Source organism: Carassius carassius, chromosome 20, assembly GCF_963082965.1.
Source record: "Carassius carassius chromosome 20, fCarCar2.1, whole genome shotgun sequence".
In the NCBI taxonomy this organism is placed as follows: Eukaryota; Metazoa; Chordata; class Actinopteri; order Cypriniformes; family Cyprinidae; genus Carassius; species Carassius carassius.
The window spans coordinates 30,858,344-30,883,730 of NC_081774.1; the positions used below are offsets into that span (position 1 = coordinate 30,858,344).

The following is a 25,387-nucleotide window of genomic DNA, read 5'->3' on the forward strand; positions in this document are numbered from 1 at the left end:
AGAAGTACAGTATGCTATTATTAACTTTTCTAAGCATCCACACTCAATTAAAAATTGGACAAGATAATGTAAAACACACTGTCATGGTACCACACTAAAAAAGTTTCAATTACCAGCAGCTTTTAATTCTCAGATGCACTTGAAATACAACTTGTCTTTTAATCCAATAAAAAGTGTTTTTTTGTGTGTGTGTGTGTGTGTCATATAGGTAAAAGTATATATAATAACTAAAAGGAATAATATAAATGAAGCCAAGTGGGTTAACCATGATGTTATCATAAGTGGACTGCAGCTACTAACTGTTCAAGAATGAAAAAGCAAATATTAAAACCTTGCTGAAAGATGTATTTCAGAAGCCAGCGAAAATTTAAATCCAAATGTTACCCAGCATTGTATTTGCATAATTTAATCGGTTGCATTGCACGGTGTCGACGCGGACCGCTTAGAAACGCTCGTCTGCCAACATAAAGTACAGCACTGAATGCGAAGCTTGTGCAAAAGGGGCGGGAAACACGTGTCATCTTGAGTCGATGTGTAATGAAACCCTAGAGACCGTCAGCCAATCAAATCACTCACCATTTCCCCGTAAGCCAATCATAATCCTTCACTCCTGTCAGCGATACCTGCCTCTTTCTATCCGCTTCTTCAACATGTACTACAGAGGTTTAGTGAGGGTTACCGACGGGTGCCGTCAATGAGGACAACTCTAAACTTGCGTGAAAATAATCTTAAAAGCCACACTGATTTTCTTCAGCGGCGACTTTACGTTAAATGTGAAGTAGACGTGGGATTCTTTCTTTAAACAAAATCCCATTTACCTACTTTGTCACAGTTACCTAACGTTCGTATCGTCGCTTGTATTAATACAGCTGCCAGATTCACTGCGAATATCAGTGTAGTAGATTTTAAACTTTCAGTTAAACTGAAAATGAATCATGTTTTAATTACCAAGAAGTGTCATGTTTCACTAAAGACAGCATTTGCGCTTGAAGTCTGAGTTATAGCTACCGAATAACGAAAGCCCGAATATTTTCTTTATTGTGGCTTCAGTGTTTATTTCGGTCCACGTCGCTCCATCAGTCTTCGTTAAAACCGTTTCTTTTGCCGTTTTTTGATGTCCTGAGAGAAAAATGAAGGTTGAGCCTGAGGGACACCGCTTTATTATGTCGCTTTTTTTTACAGCGAGGTTGAAGGGAAATTTAAAGACCTAAAAATAAAGCGTCGGGTTCTACTCCACAAAGAATCATTTGAACTTCCTACCGCAGAAGGAGCAGGACATAAATAGTTCTGACATGTGGATGTAATTTCAGAAAAAAGGCAGACAGATGCAGAGAAATAAAACGCGAGCGGGAGAGAGAGACTGGGAACAGATTGAATCGAGCTGCAGATCTGTGACAAGGAAAAGCCGTGAGAAAATATTCATAATTTTACAAGCAAACGATGTAATGGGAGGGAAGCGGACAGCAGAGAAATGACTGGCTCTTTGACTGCGCTTTAACAGACGCAAACATCAGAGAAATCCCATTCAAACTCACATCAATTTGCGTGAACTTGTCGGGATGGGAGCCACGCTGATCGTACACACTTTAGGGTTTCTCTTTTGCGGCACCTTGCTGAGTTTCGTCTATGGTCTGGTAAGTTTCTTTCTTTCTTTCTTTCTTTCTTTCTTTCTTTCTTTCTTTCTTTCTTTCTTTCTTTCTATTACGTGGTCTTTCAAAACGCTTACTGATATGGCTGCTTGACTTTCTTATCCAGAGTAACAATTATTACTGATGACTGTCAAGAATCAAGGACAGTGAATTTATTTATTTATTTATTTTAAGTAACATTTAGGGGTAGCTACCACCAGCATGTCCCATTAAACTCATTAAGACTTTTTCCACTATTGCACGTATGCTGAACATATCCTAATTGGTTATGCTCACGATTCATATGAACCACCTCAAACCTAAAACAGAGTCCATACGATATAAACCTAATTTACTGTTATAAACCTGAGCGCAAAACACTTTGATACTCATCATGGAATCCTGTGATCCATATCTTATGATACATTGGCAAAACCTGAATGATACTCGCCCTCAGATTTCATGTGATGCAGAGCTAAATGTAATATATGTATAGAAATAAAGCTTTATGCATACTTTATTCACAGCAGTGACACTTTATACCTAGGTAGAGTACCCTTATTAAATAAAAAAAGGGATTTCTGATACAATGGTGATGGATGTTGACTCTGAGTGATGTGGCAGGTAAAGGATGTTGGTTTTTACGAACTTCACACAGTCAGATGTGCACTGTATAATTAAAGCCACTCTATGGTGAAAGATGCAATTTGTCACAGCTTGAACAGAAGGTTGCACTTTGTTTCTCACTATAAGCAAGATCAGTTACATGACAACAAGTCAACTCTGTATATATCACTATTCTCAAAAACCGAAGCATGGTCAAGTGCCTTGTCACTATTAAGAAGCTAAAAGTACCCTTAGACATCACTACATTAACAAACTAGGAACTCATTGCTTTCAGTTGCTTGTTTTTTTAATTATTACTTTCATAGATAACGCCTAACCCTAAACCTAACCCTATCCTGTGTGGTCCCCGGCAAGATCATGACAATAGGTTCCACCAGTACTGACATAATATTAAAACTAAATAACCACTGACATGACAACTGCACTGAAAAAAATACAATTCAAATCTTATATAGGTTTATTGTATATTTTAGGTGGTATGACTGATCATCATTAATTAAGTGTTTCACTATTTATTAACCACCTTTTATCTTTTATCAGTGATGTGACAAAAAAAATAAATAAATAAAGTACAAATGGATCATAAAGAGATTAATGTCATAGTATAATGTTGTATAATAACTGTATTGTATAACTGAGGGTTACATTTTAAATGTGTCGCTTGAGTGTTTGAAATTCCTTGTCAACCACTCACATAAAGTAACTTTATATAAACATTTATTTAGTGCAGCAAAATGAATGTACATAAAAATCATGTGGGACAGAACCATGTGCAAAAGTGAATAGAAGTTAAAACTGTGAAGAGTAAACTAATTAATAAATGTAATGAAACTCTTTATAGCTCATAGAGAGTAGGTTTTTAATAGACAGATTAGTTCATGTATTAATTAATAGGCCACATTTTCATTCAGATTTTTTTCATCTTTGTGTTGTCAGCCTTTGAATTCATTCCCCAGATTATTCTTGACAAAACAGAGTGAGACTTTGCGCTGCTTCTGCTATCCAAACGCTGCTTTAAACACAGAAAGCATCTCAAATAGCCACAAAGTACTCATTTTAGGGGGCCAATTTGTGCATTTGTGGCACTTTTAAGGAAAGTCTGTAATATTGGAAAATAAGATGGTATTCCATAAACTGGCAATGCTACGTGACATGAATGCAGTTTTGCAGGTTACGATACATTTTATATTTTGTGGTTTGCTGTTCTTGTTTATTCTGTGTTTATTGTCACTAGTGATTTAACTTATTTATCAGTTATTTTTCATTTGCTGATTGAAAGATTGTTTTATACTTCACACTATTTTTTGTTGTTTCAGTCATTGTGGTTAGTGTTTTAAAAGTCCTTGTACATCTGCTTGTTTGTGCTGGTGTGCCGATCACATTTTGTCAATGGAGAACAGAGAATGTTTATTTGGCAGTAACTGTACTAAAACCATAATGTATATCTCCCTGCGGGGCTCTCCAGGCATGTTTGGGGCCCCAGGCGAGGGTCTGTATTTCCTGTAGGATGGGCTGGCTCTGCTTACCCCAAAACCTAAACACATAACAGGCAGATAAAGGTAGAGTCACTGTTATTTAATGCAAAAACGGACCAAAAGTAAATGAGTCAGGATGCATTCCAAGTCTTCTGGAGCCATGAAATATCTTTGTGAGGAACTGAGTGAAGCCACATCTCATTCAAAAGATAAATCTGAAATTTAGCATGATGTAATGAGTCATGCGACACGAGAGCCAATGGCGTTTCACAATCAAAGCTGATGCAATACTTCTTCAGGCGGCAATTTTTGAATGTGTTTGTAATATGGACTTTATGGCGAAAGGAGACGGTGATCATCAGATTTGACTCTGGTTTCTCACACAAAGCAATCATTTGGCCTCTGAAGTCTTGGAATATAATTATTTTTAATTGACTATAGTTATACGTGTTTTATGATTTGTTATATATTGAAAAATGTCTTAATGACAAAATTGTACTCAAATAATAATTTAGATACATTTTCCAAGTTCTAATTTAAAGCAAATCCTAGTTTGTCAATATATTGCTGGCTAGGGGTAACTTTAGCATCTTTATAATGACACTAAAGTTGCTTGACTGCTCCGCGTTTTGACGTCTTGGGAGTGAGAATGGTTTATGTGTACAGTCGTGTGGATTGTGCATTTAATATCGAACACATTTTCCAAAATTGCACTAGTATGTTTTCATCTTCAAAGGAGACAGAATCTGGTCCACCATCTGATCTGCCATTTAAGGAACCCACAGTTTAAGTATGTTGGACCATGTTAGATCACAGACAAGGCTTAAGCTTAGTCCTAGACTAAAATGTAAATCTGAGCTGCTTCAACTGAAAGAAACTTGCACTGACCGATTTTTTGTCTTAAGCTGCACACCAGTAATGCTTTTTTCTAAGACATGTTTATAAAAATTACTTACATGTCCTAATTAACTTATGCCCTAATCCTGGTTTAGGCTAAACCCTGTCAATGAAACCAGGCCATAATAAGGTGCCGCTTCAGAGCTGCTCCTAACTGCATTAGATGCTGTATGTGATAGAGCTTTTTTGAAAAGTTTCTAAAAGCACCTTAACTTTCCTAAAATATCCTACCCTACCTTTCTGTAGAAAACGTGAGTGGAGCTTGTTTTAAGGTGCTTGTTTGGCTATTTCTTTGCTGTTTTATAAAGTGGTATGAGTGATATTTAGGACATTGTTTAGTTAATTGGTCACTAGATGCGACACACAATGGTTGAATTAATTTAATACACTGGCTGATTAAATTAATGATTGTAGACACCATTCTTGCACAACCTGTATTCAGAGCATAACTGAAATAAAACAGTACTGCTAACAATCAGCCTCACAGGAAAAGTAAGAGTGATGACCAGCACTTCTGATATTTGACAATAACCTTACATATTTTGTTAAAAACCTTTATTGCATGCCTTCCCCCTTTTGTGTGGAATATAAAAACATCCAAGTGCACAATTTTGACTTCTCATGCAGCCCATTTTTAAAGGGCAAAGATGTAGTTGTGGATACACTGAAGGTGAACCACTCAGTTATAATCAGATACAATACGATTCTCAGTGGGTCACCCAGCATGCATTGTTACAGAAAATGTTGTCTGGACAAAGTGACTCACTATCTCCTGCATTTATTAAAGAGGAAATGCAACTTCTCAGGAGCCACGGCATGCAACTAATGCCCGGCGTATGACTAAGTTGTCACTTTGCTGCTCAGCTGCATGTATATTTGTCCACAGAATAACAGTGAGGACACTATTTTCTCTTGTCATTGGAGACAAATGTTGTGACCTATATCACCCAGGCTTCACATTTAGCCAAAATGACAATAAAAAAAGGTCAAGTTGCAGGTCTTACTCACTGCAAGAGTTAGATCAGGGCACTAGTCAATCACTGAATATGTGGGTGCTTCAGGGGCCAATCACAGAATTCACAAATCACTAAGTTATTCTGTTTAGCTGTGAATCTCAAAGTAACGATAAATTAATGGTCAAGCTATTTAGGAGAAGAAAAATCACACACACACACACACACACACAAATATATATATACACTGTCTGCCGTTCAAAAGTTTGGGATCAGAAAGATTTTTAATGCTCATCAAGGCTTTATTTATTTGATCAAAAATACAGAAAAAAAAACTAATATTGTGAGATATTATTTCAGTTTCTAAGATTGGATTTCTGTTTTAATATACTTTAAAATGTAATTTATTTCTACGATCAAAGCTGAATTTTCAGCATCATTACTCCAGTTTTCAGTGTCACATGATCCTTCAGAAATCATTCTAAGATTCTGATTTATTATCAGTGTTGGAAACAAATGTGCTGCTTCATGTTTTGTTTTAAATTTTTTCTTAGTTAATTTACTGACCCCAAACTTTTGAACGGTAATTGAGGTGCAAGTTGCGATGAAAGTAACAGCAGATCCTTTCTTCCGTATTGTGGAAAGTGTTCAAAGTGTGACAGATTTTCAGAAAAAAGGAAAGAAAAAATAGTTGTTGATTGACATCACCGAAAAAAGAGGAGTCTGACATCTCAAAATTAAAATAAGTAATGCAACAATTGCATGAATGAATCTTTTAAATTAAAATCAATAACATGTATTTAAAAGTATATAGCGTGAATTTTCATTTCATGCCAACTTTGATAAACTACCATATTAAAAATACTGTGGCACTGCATGTTTACATGAAATATATGTTTATGTGATTATAATATCGGGCTACCGTACAACCCTTGTGTGAGTTATGTATGAATATTTGCTCTGAAAGTAAGAAAGTACAGCTGGTTTGGAAAAGGTTCAGGGGTCAACATGCATTGTCTTTTTATTTATAATCATTCCAAAATCATTCTATAATTAATATTAGATTGGATTCTATCTTAGATTCTTTTGACCTAACTAAACTTAATTATTTATTATTGAGTTAAATTAGTCAATTAGTCATGCTGGCAGATAAATCTAGGAATGTGACTGAAGCCGAAGTCTTCGGTTTTGTGGTCCAGGGTCACATATTTTTTACAGCATTTATTAACCTTTGTGAAATGTTTGAGTTAGTTCACAGTGCATTATCTAATGTTAACAAATACAATTTTTGATTTTAATGTACAGTATTAGTAAATGTTGAGCTAACTGAGATTAATAAATTCTGTAGGCATTGTTCATGTTAACTAATATAGTTAACCAATGTTAACAAATGAAACCTTATTGTAAAGTGCTACCCAGAAATACATTTAAAATGGATTTTTACATAATTTGAACAAATTTTGCCAATGCAACAGATGCAGATACTGGCCTCACTACACACACTTAATCATTCCTGTTATTTTTGCCTTTACCACTGAAGCACATGTGCAGAGAGTTTGTTGTTATTACCCTAAGAACTATTTCTCATTTTATAATTACGTTTCTAGAAGTTCTTTGAACAAACGATTGATTGATTTGTACTTTCTTCTTCAAAAGAGGGTTTTTGAGATAAATGCAACAAGGAACATTTTAAAACTGAAGCATATTCTTGGATACATCAGTAGTGAAATGGCTTAGTAAATTTGCTTCTTTTACAAATGAAGAGTATAAGTCTTGATGTAGTGTTGGTTTGGAACCCTCGTTCAACAAAGCAGAAAAAATCGAAAAGATTATGACACATATTATAGACCATATCTACTGTATGCAGTTGTTTGTTTACATACTGCAGGTTCTTTAAAATAATTGAGTGTTACTCATGCATGTCTAATATATGTTTTTGCTGAAATCTGCACCTTTACATGAACACTATTTGAATGAATACATTATCTTTGAATTGGATTATCATTGCAGTCAGATGTTTCTCTTTGTTTTTATGCTTCTTCTGTAGTCTTCTTACTCATAAGCATTTTATACAGTATGCAGAACAATGTTTCAACCCCCCCCCCCCCCCCAATACCATTGCTATCTTTTCCAGACATATGGTCTAAAAAACTGGTGAGTTTAAGTGAACCGAACATCCAATTTTACAACATGAATCGTTGCGGCTACACAAAAAGAGAATGAACAAATTGATCCGCTTTGGCTTTCAACCCCGCCATATTTCTTCCCCCAGCTCTTCACACCAAACAAACATTGGAGTCTGATCTGTTCTTACAGTGTTGTGCATGTGCTTCAGATGGATTTGGGACTGAAAATTGACAGTCCAAATCTCTTTACTTTATCAGCAGTGTTATTACAGTTACTATGACGCCTTTGACCTTCAGGAATAATTCCCACTGATTGGCCCTTCCATTTGTGCGTCTATTACTAGGTACAAACCGTCATGATTGCAATCAGACGTTTTTTTTTTCCTGAATTAATGCCTTGTAACCTTGCAGTGCGAGCACTTGATGAGAGAAACCAGTGTGTCCGTTGTAAAGTAATAGTGTTTTCCATAATATGTGGTTTTAATTGCATATTGTCCCTGTAGGCATGTCTAGTTAAATCCTTGTACTGTTAATTACTGTAAGGTCATAGTTATAACAGTGTTTTTGAGATTGTTTCTATATATTACATAATCCAATGAATTTCCAGATTGAATTAGGCTTTGTACTCAACTCATCCAAACATGATTCGGAAATGTTGAACTTTCAAACAAGCATTCACGTAAACCTTAATAAATGTTTGATTACATTGTTGTGTCACAATCAGCTTTCACCAAAGAGTATACAGTTCTGTGAATGGATATGCATCAGGGCAAAGAAAGCACTGTCTATGATTGAGGGTCACTGCATGCTACCATTGTGTGGAAAGAGTTTTGAAGGTTGCCATCATCTCTGCCTTCTACACATTAAAACAAGCAGACGGATAGCTGTGTGCTTAAAGCTTACACCCACTAAGGAGTCAACATTCCTCTATGAGAGCTCAATACTTCTTGCTAAGGATAAAAGTAACTGGAAAGAAATATGCCTCAATTAAAAGTGCTATCTTTCTTCCTGTATGATAGAAACAATTAGAGAAATATTCCAAATTTGCAGCCGGTCTCTGGACTGATGTACAGCATCTATTGGCAGCAGTTCATGACTCAGAGCTCGTGTTAATAGTTAAGGCCTCAGTTTCACTAGCGTGGCAAGGCAATATGATGGCAGTATTTGACTCGGGAAAATGTTGTTTACTTGACTTCCCTTGACCTTTGCCAGGATTTTCCCCCCACCTTTTCCACTCAAAGAATGTTGGAGTGTGAGTAACTCAATGCCAGTTTTACAGCAAACCAAATAGGTGACACAGCTAGCACAAATATTTCAACGAGAAGCATTTTGCCTGTCAGATTTTTGGACGGAGTCCATGAAGTGCCGAGCCATGAGTAAAGTCACTCATGCATTTCTTTTATGCATTATATATTTTTTTGGGCATCCAGTTTGTCGTAAATAAAGGAAACATATCAAAAATATTTAGGGAAATTATTGTAGACTGATACCTTGGCTGAATGTTTTCTCAGGCACTTTCACTCATTGGTGTGAACCCAAGTCCATTTGATGTCAGTTCGTGTGAAAGAGGTTTTCAGATCTTGGCGATCTGCTTTAAAAGGTGGGTTAGGATACGATTTATTTGTGTTCATCTGTAGTTAAAGTGAATATGAGTGAAATCCATATTGGCATACACTCTCAGAAAATAAAAGGTACAAAAGTTGTCACTGGGGCGGTACCTTTCTAAAAGGCAGACCTTTGTACCTAAAGAGTCCTTATTGGTACCTTAAAAGTACATATTAGTACCTAAAGTGAACATATTAGTACCTAAAGTATAGGTACAAAAGTGTACCTTTTGAAAAGATGCCGCCTCAGTGACAGCTTTTGTACCTTTTTTCTGAGAGTGTACGGAAGTAAACTTTTAATTTTAATGTTTCATATTAATATCATATGATATAGTTTAGCAATATCACACTAGCATGAGTGTTTCTCTTTTTTTTTGCAAAATCTCAAAGTTTAGTAAACATTGAGTGTTAATAATATGTTACATTTTGGACACAATATTATCTGTTTTTGCTCAGTTTTGCCAATGAGACTAGTTTCAGCCACAGCAGGCGCATTGTGCCTTTCCAAGCAACTAACACTGGTGTTTAAATACTGAATGAATTGAGTGAGTCAGTGATTCATAAAGACAGTCACTTGGTTCATTTATAAATGAACCAGCCATTAAAACATGTAGGTGGAATGAATGATGGAATGACACTCTAACTCTTTAAGACAGTGATTTGCTGCCATCTACCAGTGCTTTAAGTTTCCAAATGTAGAGTCACTAAACAAAACAAAAAATCTAATTTATTACATTGTTTTTTGCAATTCTAATTTCAGTGTAAATGCATTCATGCCACCTTTGAATAATCTTTGTAAATATACACCACTTAAAGGGCCAAAGTTGTGTTTTTCTTTACGCAGATGCTACCAATTGTGCATAGGATTTCAAGTAGGGCTGTGAATCTTTGGGAAGGCAGCGATTCGATTCGATTACGATTCATAGGTTTTCGATTCGATTCAAGAACGATTTTTGCAAATTTAGAATGATTCAATTTGATTCGATTCACAATTAAATTCGATTCGATTCGATTCTGCATTCTTTAAGTGCATTCACGGGATTATTTAAATGCTTCTACTAAATTCTTTAAATACTTAGTCAGGGGGCAAATTACAGTAGCATTTATGGTTAGAGAACCATAGGTTAGAAAAAAAACAAAAAAAACTTTTGTCCATTGTTAAATGCTAGTTTAATGATGCGACATGGCATACGTAAAAATGTATGTAAGCCAAGTTTTTAAAAAAGAGCTTAAAGAGTATTATGTATAAGCTAACATTTTGTCACACCAGGGGCATAGCCATAATTTCAGAAGTGACAGAAATGTCAAATACAATCATTTTATTTATGTAGCCTATATAATAATAATAATTATTATTATTATTATTATTATTATTTTTTTTTTTTTTAGAAGGAATTATCTTTTTTAATTACTTTTAATTAACTGTAATAAATCAAATACACTGCTGGACAATAATAAATCATTTGTAATCGATATTTTTTTCCTAATGGCAATTTTATGATTGTTTTATATACTAGGCTACATTTAATTAGCAATTATTAAATTTTTCTGCACAGAATAAGGTAGAAAATATACTTTATAGTTTCTGTACTGTAATAAATGTCAATTAGCACTGCATCATTCATAAATTTTTTTGTGGGTTTTTTTTAGTTTCATCAGTTCATTCTGCTTTTATTCAGTTTAGCTGCAGATATAGCCTGGCACGTCTATGAGAGCGAGATCGCTTCTCTTTCAGTGTGAAAACGTCTTCATCTCTATTTAAAGGAGTCATACCCTCGTATTACCTTGGATACCTACTGCTGTATTATAGTCTTTCAGGCCCTTCTAAAAAAGAAAATTGGAAAAAAAAATTAACACAGAGCTCCTCAGACCCTTATCTCTGTAGGCATTATTGTCTCGCGAGATCTGATGCGATATTTTGGCTGTCGTGGACGGTCATTATAATAATGCAAATGAGGGGCACGTTGATTGGTTGCAGGAAGGAGGGGGGTTGACCCCGCAGGTAACGCTTTAGCATATCATTACAAACTGACATCATGGCGCAAGTTGTGAATGAACGCGACTGGCTTCCCGGCCAGCGCCGTTTAGGGCTTAAATCAAACTTCATTCACGCACACATATGAAACACGCTTGCATATATACTAAGTACTAGTCACACATACATGTATATGAACTATCTACGCACATAAAGTTACTCATATGAGACGTGAGCACAGCACACACACACAAATATAAGACGAGCACAGCACACACACACAAACTAGACGGGGCCTCATGTAAACGTTAGGCAATAAATAAACAATAACCGAATTCATGATGATCTCAGTCATTTGTTTTTTGCAAAGTACGTTAGCAGCCATTCCCCATACCTCGAAGCTAATACTCCCGCCAGAGTTGTGCCTGGACGCGTTCATTGAACGATAGTTCATGAACTCGTTCATGTTTTGGACTGAACTGAACGTACCTCATTACTGCCCGATGAACGTTACTGTGAAGTCGTTCATTCTGGTGTCTGTGAACGCCACGCTCTCTCAGTTTAACTTCGTTCAGTAGGATGCCAGATTTCTATAAAGCCTTCCAGGCGAAAACCCACCTAAAACACACCGTAAACCACCCAATCTGGCAACGCCAGACTCTCTTGTTCAAAGTCGTTCATCAAAATGAACAAATCTTTTTTCGAGTCATTTCGTTCATTTAAGGGGCTTTAAATGTTACTATTAACTGGCAAATTCCCCGAACACATCAACCTACGCAATCTTGATCATATTCTGAATTAAGAAATCATTATAATGCAGTCAAAAGTCCGTTTTTGCAGTCCGTTTACAGGGAACATAAATAATTACTTCACCTCCAGTCTTTCGTTTATTTGTCTAGTGACAGACGCAATAGCATACAATAGCCGCATTAGCAGTTATGCTGTTTGTTACACACAGTAGAGCAATAAAAACAGTCTTACCGCTTTTCCCGAGCTTCGATGCCAACTTCGCCTGATATTGCCCCAAATTTGTGAAGGATTTCGGCGTACAATGTTTAGCACAAACACGTAACGTTAACGATAAGCCAGTGGAAGGGTTGAAGGAACCGCGTCATTAAAAATGAATTTAATCCACTGGTCTCTGATAGCTAGGTCCGTTCTTGGTAGAGAAAACACATTTACATGTTGATTCTGGCAGTCAACCACAGAGCAACTCACGTGTGCACTACTCCAGCATCTTTCTCGACTGAATATGAGGGGGAGAGGGGAAGGGGCGAGCTTCCTGCTGCGGTGTCCATATATGGTATATCCTGCATCCTGCATGGTATATCCAGAAATCAAAATCTCGTATTTGAGTGCGCGTGCACGTGGGCTATTTTACAAACCCTGAGGTAAACAAACGCTTCACTTTTAAATATCGGCTTCCCGGCCAGTGTATAATCGTTAGGCAATCATAACATACATTGATTCTCGTGGAAAAGTGAAAATTGTGGGTCATGACTCCTTTAACTTTTCCTCTCCATCAGCGAATGATTCTGAGAGAAAACGTGCCAGATGTCTGTTTGCTAATGAAACAAACGCTAGGCTACTTTCATGCATATTATCAGATAAATCTCGCGCTCTTATTTCAAGGTCGTTGTTAATGCTGTGGTTAATTTTAAAAGTTTCCTTCGTATATTCAGTTCATCCGCATTGTTTAAAAACATTTATCATTCAATGGATCTGTGCGTATGATTTAGACACTTACATTTCTGCTCCGTCCATGCAATAAACACAGCTGTCGACGGCTCCGGTAACTCCGTCGGTAAGATGCAGAGAGCCATTGACAAACTACAGAAAAGTAAAGCTACTTCACGTTAGCATTACTGGCCACGAGTCCTATAGATCACACGTCAGCTGCGTCAGAGACGAACGGAGCGCGAGCGCAATCCTGTGACAGTCAGTCGGTAAACAGTGGAGCGCGTGAAGGACAGATAAGAGGCACGATTCACGAACACTCTTCAAGGTCTCCATTAATTCGTGCGTGTAGTAATTTAATGTGTATAAATTTTGAAAGCATTGAATCGCTATAGAAATCACGATTCATTCGATTCTTAGCATTTTGAATCGATTACTGTCCGAGATCGGCAATTCACGATTCAAAAATCATGTTTCAAGATCGATGCATGTGAATCGACAGGGTTTGTAATCGATGCATCGAGAAAACGAGTGAATCGTTACACCCCTAATTTCAAGGTATAGTCCAAGTTGTATGCGACTGCAAACAGTCTACACATGTGCTATAGAAAGCTTCATCTTTGGGTCTATTTTCTCCAGAAGTTATGACTGATAAAAGTGTCTTTGCACTATTTTAAAGCAAGTGTTGCCACCTTGTGGATCAACTGATTAGTGCAAAACCAAGTCAGTGCATATGTGCAACCTATTACAAAAATCAGATGGTGTGCTTACTATTCTAGTGATGTGACTGTATGCAGACTCTGAAAACAATGTTATGGCCACATTGTTGCCTTAAGAATTTATGTGTAATAAATTATTTGTTGAATCAAAAAGTTTATTTTTCATGTTTTTTTTTTTTTACGTCTATTCAGTGTTTTTCTCATTTAACATTATAATAATAATAATGACTTTTTTAGCCTAAATTAATGTGCAATTACTGTAATTTGTGATTAATTTGATTCATTAATCGGCACATCATGTTATTAATTAGACAAAAAATTAAATCACCTGACAGCTCTACTACAAATACTTCAATAATGCAGTTAAACTGGCTTTCAAAGGGAGATGTACAGAAGGATTGTGTGAAGAGGATAGTCATTTTAGATACTAGGGAAACATGTCAATATGAGTTGATAAACCTATTCTAGCTCATCGCTGCCTTGTGTACTATCTCAAACATTTTATATGACACCTGAATTTATGATATTGTAATTACATTTTATCAGATGCTTAAAGATATGTACACACAAATACACACACAAACACACACATTACTCAATGGTACTGTTCCAGCTGAGCTTGAGTTGTGGAAAATAATGGTCTTTTAATACAATTACAAATGTTATATAGTCTTTCTCCAGTGTAGTTTCTGTTTTTAGATTTGGGGAAATTAACCAGCTGTTAATATCTATTTTTTACTGACTGTTTGTGCATTATTTTATAAAACATAAAAAAAGAAATTACAGGTAAAACAACTGGAGAAACACATCTAATTTGAATTTGTATTATTATTATTATTAATTATTAAGGTAACACTTTAGAATAATGGTCCATTAGTTAACTGCATTAGTTAACATGAGCTAAACAAGAACAATCCTTCTACAGAATTTATTAATCTTAGGTGATGTTAATTTCAACATTTACAAATGCATTATTCAAATCACAAATTGTGCTTGTTAACATTAGTTAATACACTGTAAATTAGCATGAACTAACAACATGAATAACTGTATTTTAATTAACTAACATTTACAAAGATGAATAAATACAGTAATAAATGTGCTGTTCATTGTTTGTTCATGTTAATTAATGAATTAACACTTTTTTATAACAACAGTGCAACTACAATACAAATATTTATGGTTGTTTTTTCTTTGCTTTCAAACATTAAACGCTATTACTTTGGCAGAAAGCAGCAGGGAAACGTCTCTTTTGAATTTCTTTCATTCAGCTGACAAACATTTATAAACCATTCTCATTCAAAACTGTTATAAGCGAGTCAAACTCACAGCGCTTTCAGAGATTCAGAGAGTTCATGTGCAGCAGCATTGACTGCGAACGAGATGCTGAACGAGATGAGAACACTGTTCTCATGTTTCACATACTTACCAACACTGATTTTACTCACATTTGGTTCTTGGCGAGTGTTAATTTTAGGCCCTAGGCATAATAGTGCAACTCAAAACCAGCACCTTAAAAAGCATAAACAGCACACAGCCATGTGAATGAGAATTACTGTGGAACAGCACCATCCAGGCTAATCTGTTGGTACCCATGTGCTAAAACACTGATGTAGTTATCTCTACACCATCCATCTATTCAGTAGACCATGCATTTGATAGTTCAGAAGGAATGGCATAATTTTGACTCAATCTCCTGTGAATGTTGTCTTCTTTCCCGAGTTTGCCTATCATCGAAGTCCCGGCCCCTGGATTCCAGGCAGCTCTGCATTCCACAACTCCCAGGTTGACAGAGTAGTGTTACCATGTGAAAATTTGCAGTCATGAACTTTTTGCTTCTCCACTCTAATGGCGAGAAGCATTCGAGTCAAAGAATACCTATCAGGCATCGTGGATCTGAGGTGCTGGAGGTATACAGCCTCTTCACCAGACGGCACCAAACTCTTGGCAGAGCTGGCTGTGAAGGGGGTGCTGAGGGGCTTGGGTGGGGGATTCTTAAAAGGATCTTTATTAGTTTCATTGCAAACCTCAGAGGCTTATGGGAGTTTGTAAGTATTCAGTTCATTGCTCTAGATTTTCCAGCCGGGAGATTCAATACCGCTGGGGAGAAATGCTAAGTGATCCAGTATTCATATAGCAGCAAGGCCCCGATGCAAACCCTGGGCAGCATGCTTTATAACTATAAAACGCTCTTAGCTTGACACCAGCACAGATTACTTCTCAAGTTATTTACCCTTGCTTCTTTCTAGCTTTTGTGCTTGTGGAAAGTAGCAAGTTTTGTGATGTAGGAGGCCTATTCTTTCCCAGGGAAGGTAGACCTGTGCAGTGGGTTTTGTGATGCAGGTCGATAGCCCACCCATTCTTTCTCTGAGAGATCATAAATAATTATTATCGTAGCCCAGTGTGTTTGGGTTTGCACTGCTCTCTGTGAGTGAAGGTTTGTGATTTGGATAAGTGTGAGCGCGAGCTCTGCTGACGATGTAGTGAAACACTGGGGTTCATTTATCCAGTGCCCCACGCCCTTGTGACTGCTGGCTAATATATGCAGAGACCATGTGCTGTAAATGCTGCACAATCAGTGCCACAACCTGCATTCCTCCACACGGCTTCTCACTGACACACACAATCTGCTTTTCCTCATGAAGTCAAAGACAAACAAAGTAAGAGATCCCTCTTATTTTTCAGTGCTTCCAAACATTTGGCCACATCGTAGTTTGTAGCAAACACTTTTATTTGTGATCCAATCAATTGAAAAAGACTCCCACCCAAGATTTCCTCTCACTCTGAAACATGCTATGTTATGGAAGCAATGTATTTTAATGTTACTTTCAGGGCAGGTCAGAACATTTCAGAGACACATATACAAGCTACAAAAAAAAAGTGCCTAGCATTAATTTAAAATAGAAATCCTTTGTTTGCAATATACAATACCATTTAAAAGTTTGGGGGTAGAATTTTTTTAAGAAATACATTGGGTCAAATTGGTAAAAAGTAATAAAGACATATACCATTAGAAAATATTTCTCATTTGAATAAATACATTATATTTACAGTATATTAAAACAAACAAACATTATTTTAAATTGTTATAATATTTCACATCATTAATGTTTTTTTTTTTTGTTTGTTTTTTTTTACAAAAAAAATAAATGCAGCCTTGATAAGCTTAAGAAACTTTCTCTACAAACTTTCTCTACAAAATGTTTAATGCCAGCGTGTTCCATGAAATCATGCAATAAACTAATTGTATCACACCCCCCCCTCCTACAAAGTTCAACTAATTTGATATTATAATGGTTTTTTGTCTCACACTGTTCAACATTCATTGTATTTAATTCATATTTGTTGAGGTTGATTGATATGTGATTGTAGTGACTGCATATTACTTTACTTTTAGTGACTTTAGACTTACTTTACTGTAGAATTACTTTTGCCTCATATAGAAATTATTTATAAATTGCTATTAAAACAGACAACATTTATCTGTGTTGATCTAGTCTCGCAGATATTGTATTGACCTGGGGCATGTATGATAAAAATGTAGGATTTGGAGAACTAGTTGAAATAAAATTAGTTTATAATTATATAAAGCACACACACACACTCTTACCAGCCACTTTACACTTAATTACTTGGTAACAAAAATTGCTTATCAGCATGGCAGCAACTCAGTGCATTTAGTTCAACCTGAGCATCAGAATGGGGAAGAAAGGGGATTTAAGTGACTTTGAACGTGGAATGGTTGTTGGTGTATTTCAAACACTGCTGATCTACTGGGATTTTCACGCACAAACATCTCTAAGGTTTACAGAGAATGGTCTAAAAAAGAAAAAATATCCAGTGAGCAGCAGTTGTGTGGATGAAAATGCCTTGTTGATGTCAGAGGTCGGAGGAGAATGGGCAGACTGGTTAGAGATGATAGAAAGACAATGGTAACTCAAATAACCATTCATTACAACCAAGGTATGCAGAATACCATCTCTGAACACACAACACGTTTAACCCTGAAGCAGATGAGCTACAGCAGCAGAAGACCACACCGGTTGAAGCTCCTGTAGGCTAAGAACCGGAAACGGAGGCTACAATTCACACAGGCTCACCAAAATAGTCAATAGAAGATTAGAAGAACTTGCCTGGTCTGATGAGTCTCGATTCTGCTGCAACATTCAGATGGTAGGGTCAGAATTTGGTGTAAAGGACATGAAAGCATGGATCCATCCTGCCTTGTCTCAACGGTTCAGGCTGGTGGTGGTGTAATTGTGTGGAGGATATTTTCTTGGCACACTTTGGGCCCTTAGTACCAACTGAGCATCGTTTAAACGCCACAGCCTACCTGAGCATTGTTGCTGACCATGTCCATCCCTTTATAACTACAGTGTACCTACAGTGTATCTTCTGATGGCTACTTCCAGCAGGAAAATGCACCATGTCACAAAGCCAAAATCATCTCAGACTGGTTTCTTGTACATGAAAATGAGTTCACTTTACTCAAATGGCCTCCACAGTCACCAGATCTCAATCCAGTAGAGCAGCTTTAGGATGTGGGGGAACGGGAGATTTACATCATGGATGTGCAGCTGACAAATCTGCAGCAACTGCGTGATGATATCATGTCAATATGAAACAAAATCTCTGAGGAATGTTTCCGACACCTTGTTGAATCTATGCCACAAAGAATTAAGGCAGTTCCGAAGGCAAAAGGGGGTTAGGAGGACAATATTTGTTTGAGAGACAACTATTTGATTATCTGGAATCTGAGGGTGCAAAAAATCTAAATACTGAGAAACAAAAATTCTTAGCAATGCATATTATTAAAGAAAAATTTGGTTTTGATATATTTACGGTAGGAAATTTACTAAATATCCTCACGAAACATCAAATAAAAATCTATAATTTTGACCCATACAGTGTATTGTTGGCTATTGCTACAAATATACCCCAGCGACTTAAGACTGCTTTTGTGCTCCAGGGTCACACACACAGACATATATATATGTGCGTGTGTGTGTGTATGTGTATCCTCCACAACATGCAAAAACGTTAAGATTATCTACAGATATCTCAGTGTGAATACTAATTAGTTCACCCAGTTCTTTCTGTACAGACAGAATAAGGTGCAATTTCACAGAACCTAACAACATGCTAATCAAAGCAACAGATTATCATCTTTTCTCGCTTTAATTAACAATTTGTCTAAAAATAAAATTGTATTGTTGATTTATGATTCATCACTGCATGACTTGCTGAGGATTTTCAAAGCTGTTTGACATCACTTCACACATTGCATTGTTTACTGATGGAAAGGCCTGTAATGTTTTGACAGGACAGTTCATTAGCAAGGTGCATTAAACAATAAGCATCTGAATGAGATACTAAATACTGAAAACAAAACCATTTTTTTTAACTAATTTAATTTTGCATTCCACTGATGTCAATATTTATCATTTGAACATGAAACTTAAAGTCCTACTACATAATAGTCCTTGAAACTTACCCATTTTACTACGTTTATCCAAAATATATTACTAGACAGATAAGTTGCACTACTGGAGTAATGACATAAACAAAAATGACTTATGCAAATCAGAAATGCTGCTTAAATGATAAGCTAGTAGGCAGTTGTCAAAGAAGGGGAGCTCATCTTAACTCAAAAGGGGAATCAAAAGTGGCACTAGGGAGTAATTTTTTTTCTTTCTTTTTCCAGAAATGTTTCATGTTTTCTTCTGTAAAGGTACAGAAAAAAAACAAAATTGACTGGATATCTGAGAACTACACAGAAATACATTCGACCTTGCCATCAAGGTTCACTTACAATAGGCCATTTAACTGGCTAATCAACGGGTGGGATGTTCTGAAAAAAATGAGAGACACCTCCTGATAATTAAGAAATCTCTGATTAACTCCAATTGGGATGCCATCTATTAACCTCTGAGTGCTCTCTCTGTCCTTCCGCTCATGTGCCTCTGCTCCAATCAGACACTTTTGCAGAACATCTCCTTGTTTCTTCTGACCTCTGCCAGATCACAGCAGGCTGCACCTTTGGACAGAGTGTTGCAGCACTTGTTAAAAGACCAGCTGAAAACGGAGTCAGCTTAGCGCTGATGTTTTCTTAAAGGGACAGTCTCCACTTGTTCCAAACCAAGAATGTGGGCAAACTAATAGTTGCTGGTAGCCATTGACTACCTTTTTTTTTCATAATATGGAAGTAAAAATATCAACTTTTATGTTGAACACAAGAGAGAAAATCATACAGATTTAGAACAACTTGAGGTTGAGTAAATGATGACAGAATTTTACTTTTTGGGTGAATTTTTAACCAATTAAGTTATTTTAAGTGCACTTTATCGACTTATAACTGAAACATAACTGAACAGTTATTGTGTAATCCAGGGGGTTCAGAGTATATTTTTTATCCACAGTAATTTCACACTTATCTAGTACAAATATCGTTTTGTTTCATAATTACAGTATGTATGTTTTTCAAAAAATGGAATGTAAAATGTGACAATATGCCCCCCAGGTAGAGCATATTGTAGCATGACCATATGACAGCATAAAATGTTTTCCTTGCTTTATGTTTTGCTTAAAATAATTATTTATTTAATGCAAATATTATGAAACTTGCTCTTAAGAATGACATAGATAGAAGTTAATCTTTCTCAGCTTAGCTTTCTCTATGGAGTGTTACAAGCTCTTGGTGCATAAAGAAGATCTGTAAAGTTGTAAAGATTAAAGTCTCAAATCCAAAGAGATATCACAGTCACAACGAACTGGATAACTGGCCAATCAGAGTTAGCTTTGAAAAGCGATGAGCCTTGTAAAAATCGACAAGTTTCAGAAGGCGGGGCATAGAGGAGAAGCATGAACATTATGTGGATTATAATGTGTTTTTTTAACCTTAGCCTTACATTTAATTACACCAAATAATGTAATCATATGACCCCTTAAAAATTGGACGTGAGCTTTAAATGAGATTGTAATTACAACTTTAAAATTAGGATTAGAATAGATTGCTTAAAATATTAGCTTTGAGTTATAATCTTTTTTTATACTTTTTTCAATGTTTTGCACACAGAGCTTTCCGTCCCATTTAGACTACACACTGAACAGGATAAAGTCTACCAAGGTGTCGTCGTTATCTGGCTATAGGCAAGCTGTGGCAAAGAGTCACTCCTCAGAACACTTCTTATCACATTTTACACTGAAAAGCTTTTCACGAGCACGGTGTTAGGAAGCAGCCACATTTAGTTCTGACACTCACGAGTAGGCAGCAGTCTGACAGCGGCCATAGAGCGACCAAAGGGCAGTGGAGATCCCTCGATAACAGCATTATTAGGTTGACGCTTTCTTGACATTCTCCTGCTGCATAATGATATCAGGCGGTATTTTCTACTAGTTTCAGCCTTCATGTCATTTGGCACGGGCTATTTGTTAGAATGCCAGAGGTGCAACTAAAAAGATGTGACAGCAAAGCCTTGGTGTAATTTCACACTGCATTTTAGATATGTTTGCAGCTAGGGACCTTCAAATGACATCAAAATCCTACAGTGGTGTGCAGAAGTGAGCTTTATTTTGGTCTTAGGGTATGTTTATATTACGGCTAATTACATTGGCACTCATTTTCAAATGAGAAACACAGGAAAACATGCCTTCTGGGCTTAAATTAGTTGTTAGGGCATTAATGAAGCTGGTTGCAAAAACTAGTAACATCTTCAAATGTGATAATGAAGATGTTAACTTATGCTAATAACACTAGCCTCTTGGCTGATATGGTATTTGGTCTTATTGTGAGTGATTAACTGATGCACATTATTCCGTATTCCAAGTAATTGTTCAAAACCTGCTTATACATATAAAACATTTTACCTTTCCACTATTGTGTGTGTGTGTTACCATTTGAATGTCACATTGCATAAACTGAACCTTTGGCTAAAGCTACAGACCTTTTGGTGGTCTCTTTTTTTCTCTCCAGACTTGTCATCATCCATTTATGCTATTAATTGCAGGATATATCTCTTTGTAAGGCTTTCAGACTTATCCTTAGTCATATTTATTTCATGAAGTCCTTTAATTTGTCTGTTCACTCCCCTGCCTCAGGCCTTTGAAAATGTAATGAACTTATTACAATGCACCTATAATATTTCAGAGTAAATGCTCTGATGTCTTGCTCCATGCTCTCCTGCTCAACTCTTCTTTACTTGAAAAGTGATGCATAGACAGAAAGCATCAGTTTTACTAGCTGTAGAAAGCAAGAAGCCATGATTCAGTAAATAATATTGAAGATAACAGTGGAGGAAAAACTGTTGTTGTTGGCATCAAGACACCTTTACGGTCAACTAAAACTGGTGCAGTTTCAGACTACGTGTCATAATTATCAGAGCATCCAGCAACGAAATTGCTTTATATGTCAACAGTACAAAAACAAAAAGCAATGAGATCCTTACAGAATTCATATATGTTTATATTGATATGCTGGGCAGGCATGCTTGGAGACAGTGTAACATGCAAAGAAATTAAAACCATCTGTGCATGAATGTAAACCATGCAAAATGTGTGTGTGTGTGCGCATGTGCATCCATAAAAGTCCCTCAAACATTATCTTATGTTAACGCATTGTTAGCATCTTAGTTAAGAGCGTAACATCTGTAGTATCCAAAAATAGACAGCACTTAAGGGAATTAAAAACATGTCTTCTAATCCATAATCTAGACTGGGTTATTCTGTCATTGCATTTAGATTTCTATAATGAGCCCACATACAGGTTAACAGCTGTGTGCAAATGATTGTGCTGGTGGCACACAGACAACCATTCGGCCTCCGTTACATACAAACATCCACCCCCTGTCTGGGCAGTTACAAATGAATGACATGGTGTAAATATCCTTTAAGGTATTGCAAAACTCCTAGTGTCCACTCTGCACTTTTCGTAACCAGTTTTTAAGCTTTAGATGAAAATTAAAATGCAGTGTTGTTGGCAGTGTTCAACAGGAAAACATACTGTATATTAACGGATCTTATATAATAGATAAAAAAACACACACACACACACACAAAAAAATTCAGTTACAAGTAAAAAAAAATGGAGGGAGAGGCCACTTCTGGCCCACGAGTGCACAACTCACAATGTTTCCATACCAAATTCAGCTGCCGTTCTTGAGTCGTATCTGGCCAAGGCAAGACTGTAATTAGGGAACTAAATGCTGCACTAAGTCAGAATGTGGTTTTGCAAGCATTTCCAAGGGACAACCAGTCTTGTGGCCTGTGGTTTTTATCATCAAATGCAAATTGCACAGTTGAGGAGGAGTGGCACTGACTCACAGGCTTCATAAGGTCCAGGAAGCCGCGCGGCTCGAACATTCATGTGGTGCAATATGTCAGAAGCAACATATTCATGTCTTTTCCAGATTGTGGACGTGCCATTAAAAACACGATGGCAAGGCTATAATTTGCATGATCACTGCCCTCTGTCTTTTTTCTCCTTTAAAAAAGGGATATTTTGAAAGAATGCCAACAACAAGGAAGGAAAAGTTAGGCCAGGGTGTAAAGAAGTACAAAATACCAAAACAAATATATATTAGAGAAAACAAATATACACTAGAATTTCCATAATAAGCTCATTTTATAGTAAGATGTGTCAATATTTACTGCTGTTTCATTTACCACCAGGGTATTTAGGTGTTTTATCTTTTCATGTTTCACAGAGAAATGATTTGGTTCTCTTCACTTTAGATTAGTTAATCTAAAAATGTGTCACATATTATCTGTGTTTGTGTTTCCCAATTTTTTCCATTTTCATCTTATTGTGTGTATTTCAAGTGGCTGAGTTTCCACTGCTTCTGTAGTTACCAATTGTGCACACCTGTTTCTTGTTTAGTTTTCACTATTCCATATATTAATAGCCCTTTGTTTCAGTTGGCTTTAGTCTAGTATTGTCTTGATGTGTTTTATTTTTTTATTTTTTGAGTTGCTGTTGTGCTGTGGTTTTGTTAATACAGCACTGTAGAGGGCTGCATTGGGTTTGGGCTCAACCCAACGCAAATCTCACGGGAGCGAGCGGTTTTACCTATGCTGTGGGCGGGTGTGGGTGGTCAGAACATCTCACGGGAGACCCGCGGGGAATGGTGGTATGTAGTAGAAATGGAGTCAACACAAGAAGTTGGGAAGAAAATTAAAGATGCTGTTTACTTGACAAAAGCGAAGTAAGGCAAGTCAGACATCTGGAAACAATTCTCATTTGTTACAGGAAAAAATGCGTTTTATTTTGAGCATTCCTGCCAGAGCATGTTAGCGGGGAGCGGAGTGGTAATATTTCCTTAAAATCGCTGAGCGCCTTTCTGAAGATTCCGCTCCGCTCGCTCAACCCAGTCCATAATCTAAGCGTTCTTTAAGTGCACTTTATCTTGTGTGTGCTTTTCACAGGCTTTTAATCCAGTTGTATTTTGTAAAGATCTATGCACATTTCAACTCGTGTGTGTGCATTTGTGTTTTAATGAACCTGTTTTATTGCACAACAATGGGAAACAATTAGCCTAATACATTTAATGAAATTAAGAAGAATGTAAGAATTTCGTTTTGAAAAATTGCTATTTATCAGCATGCATTATTTTAGACAATTATCCAAGAATTTCGACATAAAATTTATCTAGTAGGCCTAATTGTTTATATATATATATAACTTGAGCAAATATTTAATCTGAGGACCTATTTGTGTAAATGTTTCACAAGCTCTGAGATAAAGTCAGCGGGAGTGGGCGGGAGTGGAACACATAGGTTGCGGGAGCGAGTGCCTGGTCAAACATTCAGCGGGAGCGGGCGGGTGCGGGTTTAAGAAAACAGTCTCTCTCTACAGCACTGCTTGTGATTAGATCCTTACCTCACTGACTGTAATTTCCTGGACCTTTTTCTTCCACTGTTTCCACTTGACATGGATGACTCCCAACTAGGTCCATATCCCGTCTTCCTCCACTGAGTCCACCAGGATTCCCTGACTTCTTCTTTCTGCTCCAGTGGCTCTCCCCCATCCTCCAGATTCACTGGTACAACCAACATTTACCGTGGTCTTTTGAGTCAATGCCCAAGCCTGGAACTTCTGACCATCTGACTCGACCTTAACCTTGGGCCCTATGATCCCTTGGCTCCACTGTGGTCCTCCATCATTTCAGTACTACCATAATCACTCACTCCTTCCAGTCTCACCATGGCTTCAGCGTGGACTAATGGGCCTTTAGATGCACCTTGGCACTTTACCTCTTTGGCTCCACTGGGGTCCTCCATCCTTTTGATTCTACCAAATCTACTCCAGTATTCTGACCCCCAGGATCCACCTTGGTCCTCCGTTCTTCCAGCTCCATCATTGCCCTTTTGTCCACTTTAAAAAAAAGAGATAATATATTTTTTTTAAGGCGCACCAACAACAAAGAAGGAAAAATTAGCCATGGTGTAAAGAAAGAAAATACAGAAGCACATGAAATAAGAAAAAAAAAAAAAAAAAAAAAAAAAAAAAAAAATATATATATATATATATATATATATATATATATATATATATATATATATAAACACTATTGTTTCCATAATAAGTTCCCTTTATAGTAAGATGTGTAAATGTTTACTGCTGTTTAATTTACTACATAGTATCTGCCCAGTTCCTTGGCCCTTCTTCTACCATAGGTTCTGCTTGACATGGATGACTCCATGGTTCCCTGG

The 25,387-nt window shown here is 36.7% G+C and overlaps 1 protein-coding gene across 1 annotated transcript in view; it reads left to right on the forward strand.

Moving 5' to 3' along the window:
* The first annotated feature begins 927 nt into the window (after window positions 1–927).
* Window positions 928–25,387, forward strand: part of pth1r (parathyroid hormone 1 receptor) — a 79,805-nt gene continuing 55,345 nt past the window's right edge. Inside the window, exon 1 of the mRNA XM_059500986.1 lies at window positions 928–1,634. Within this exon, the coding sequence (XP_059356969.1) occupies window positions 1,560–1,634 (75 nt within the window). The 5' untranslated portion in view covers window positions 928–1,559. The remainder of the gene's footprint in view (window positions 1,635–25,387) is intronic.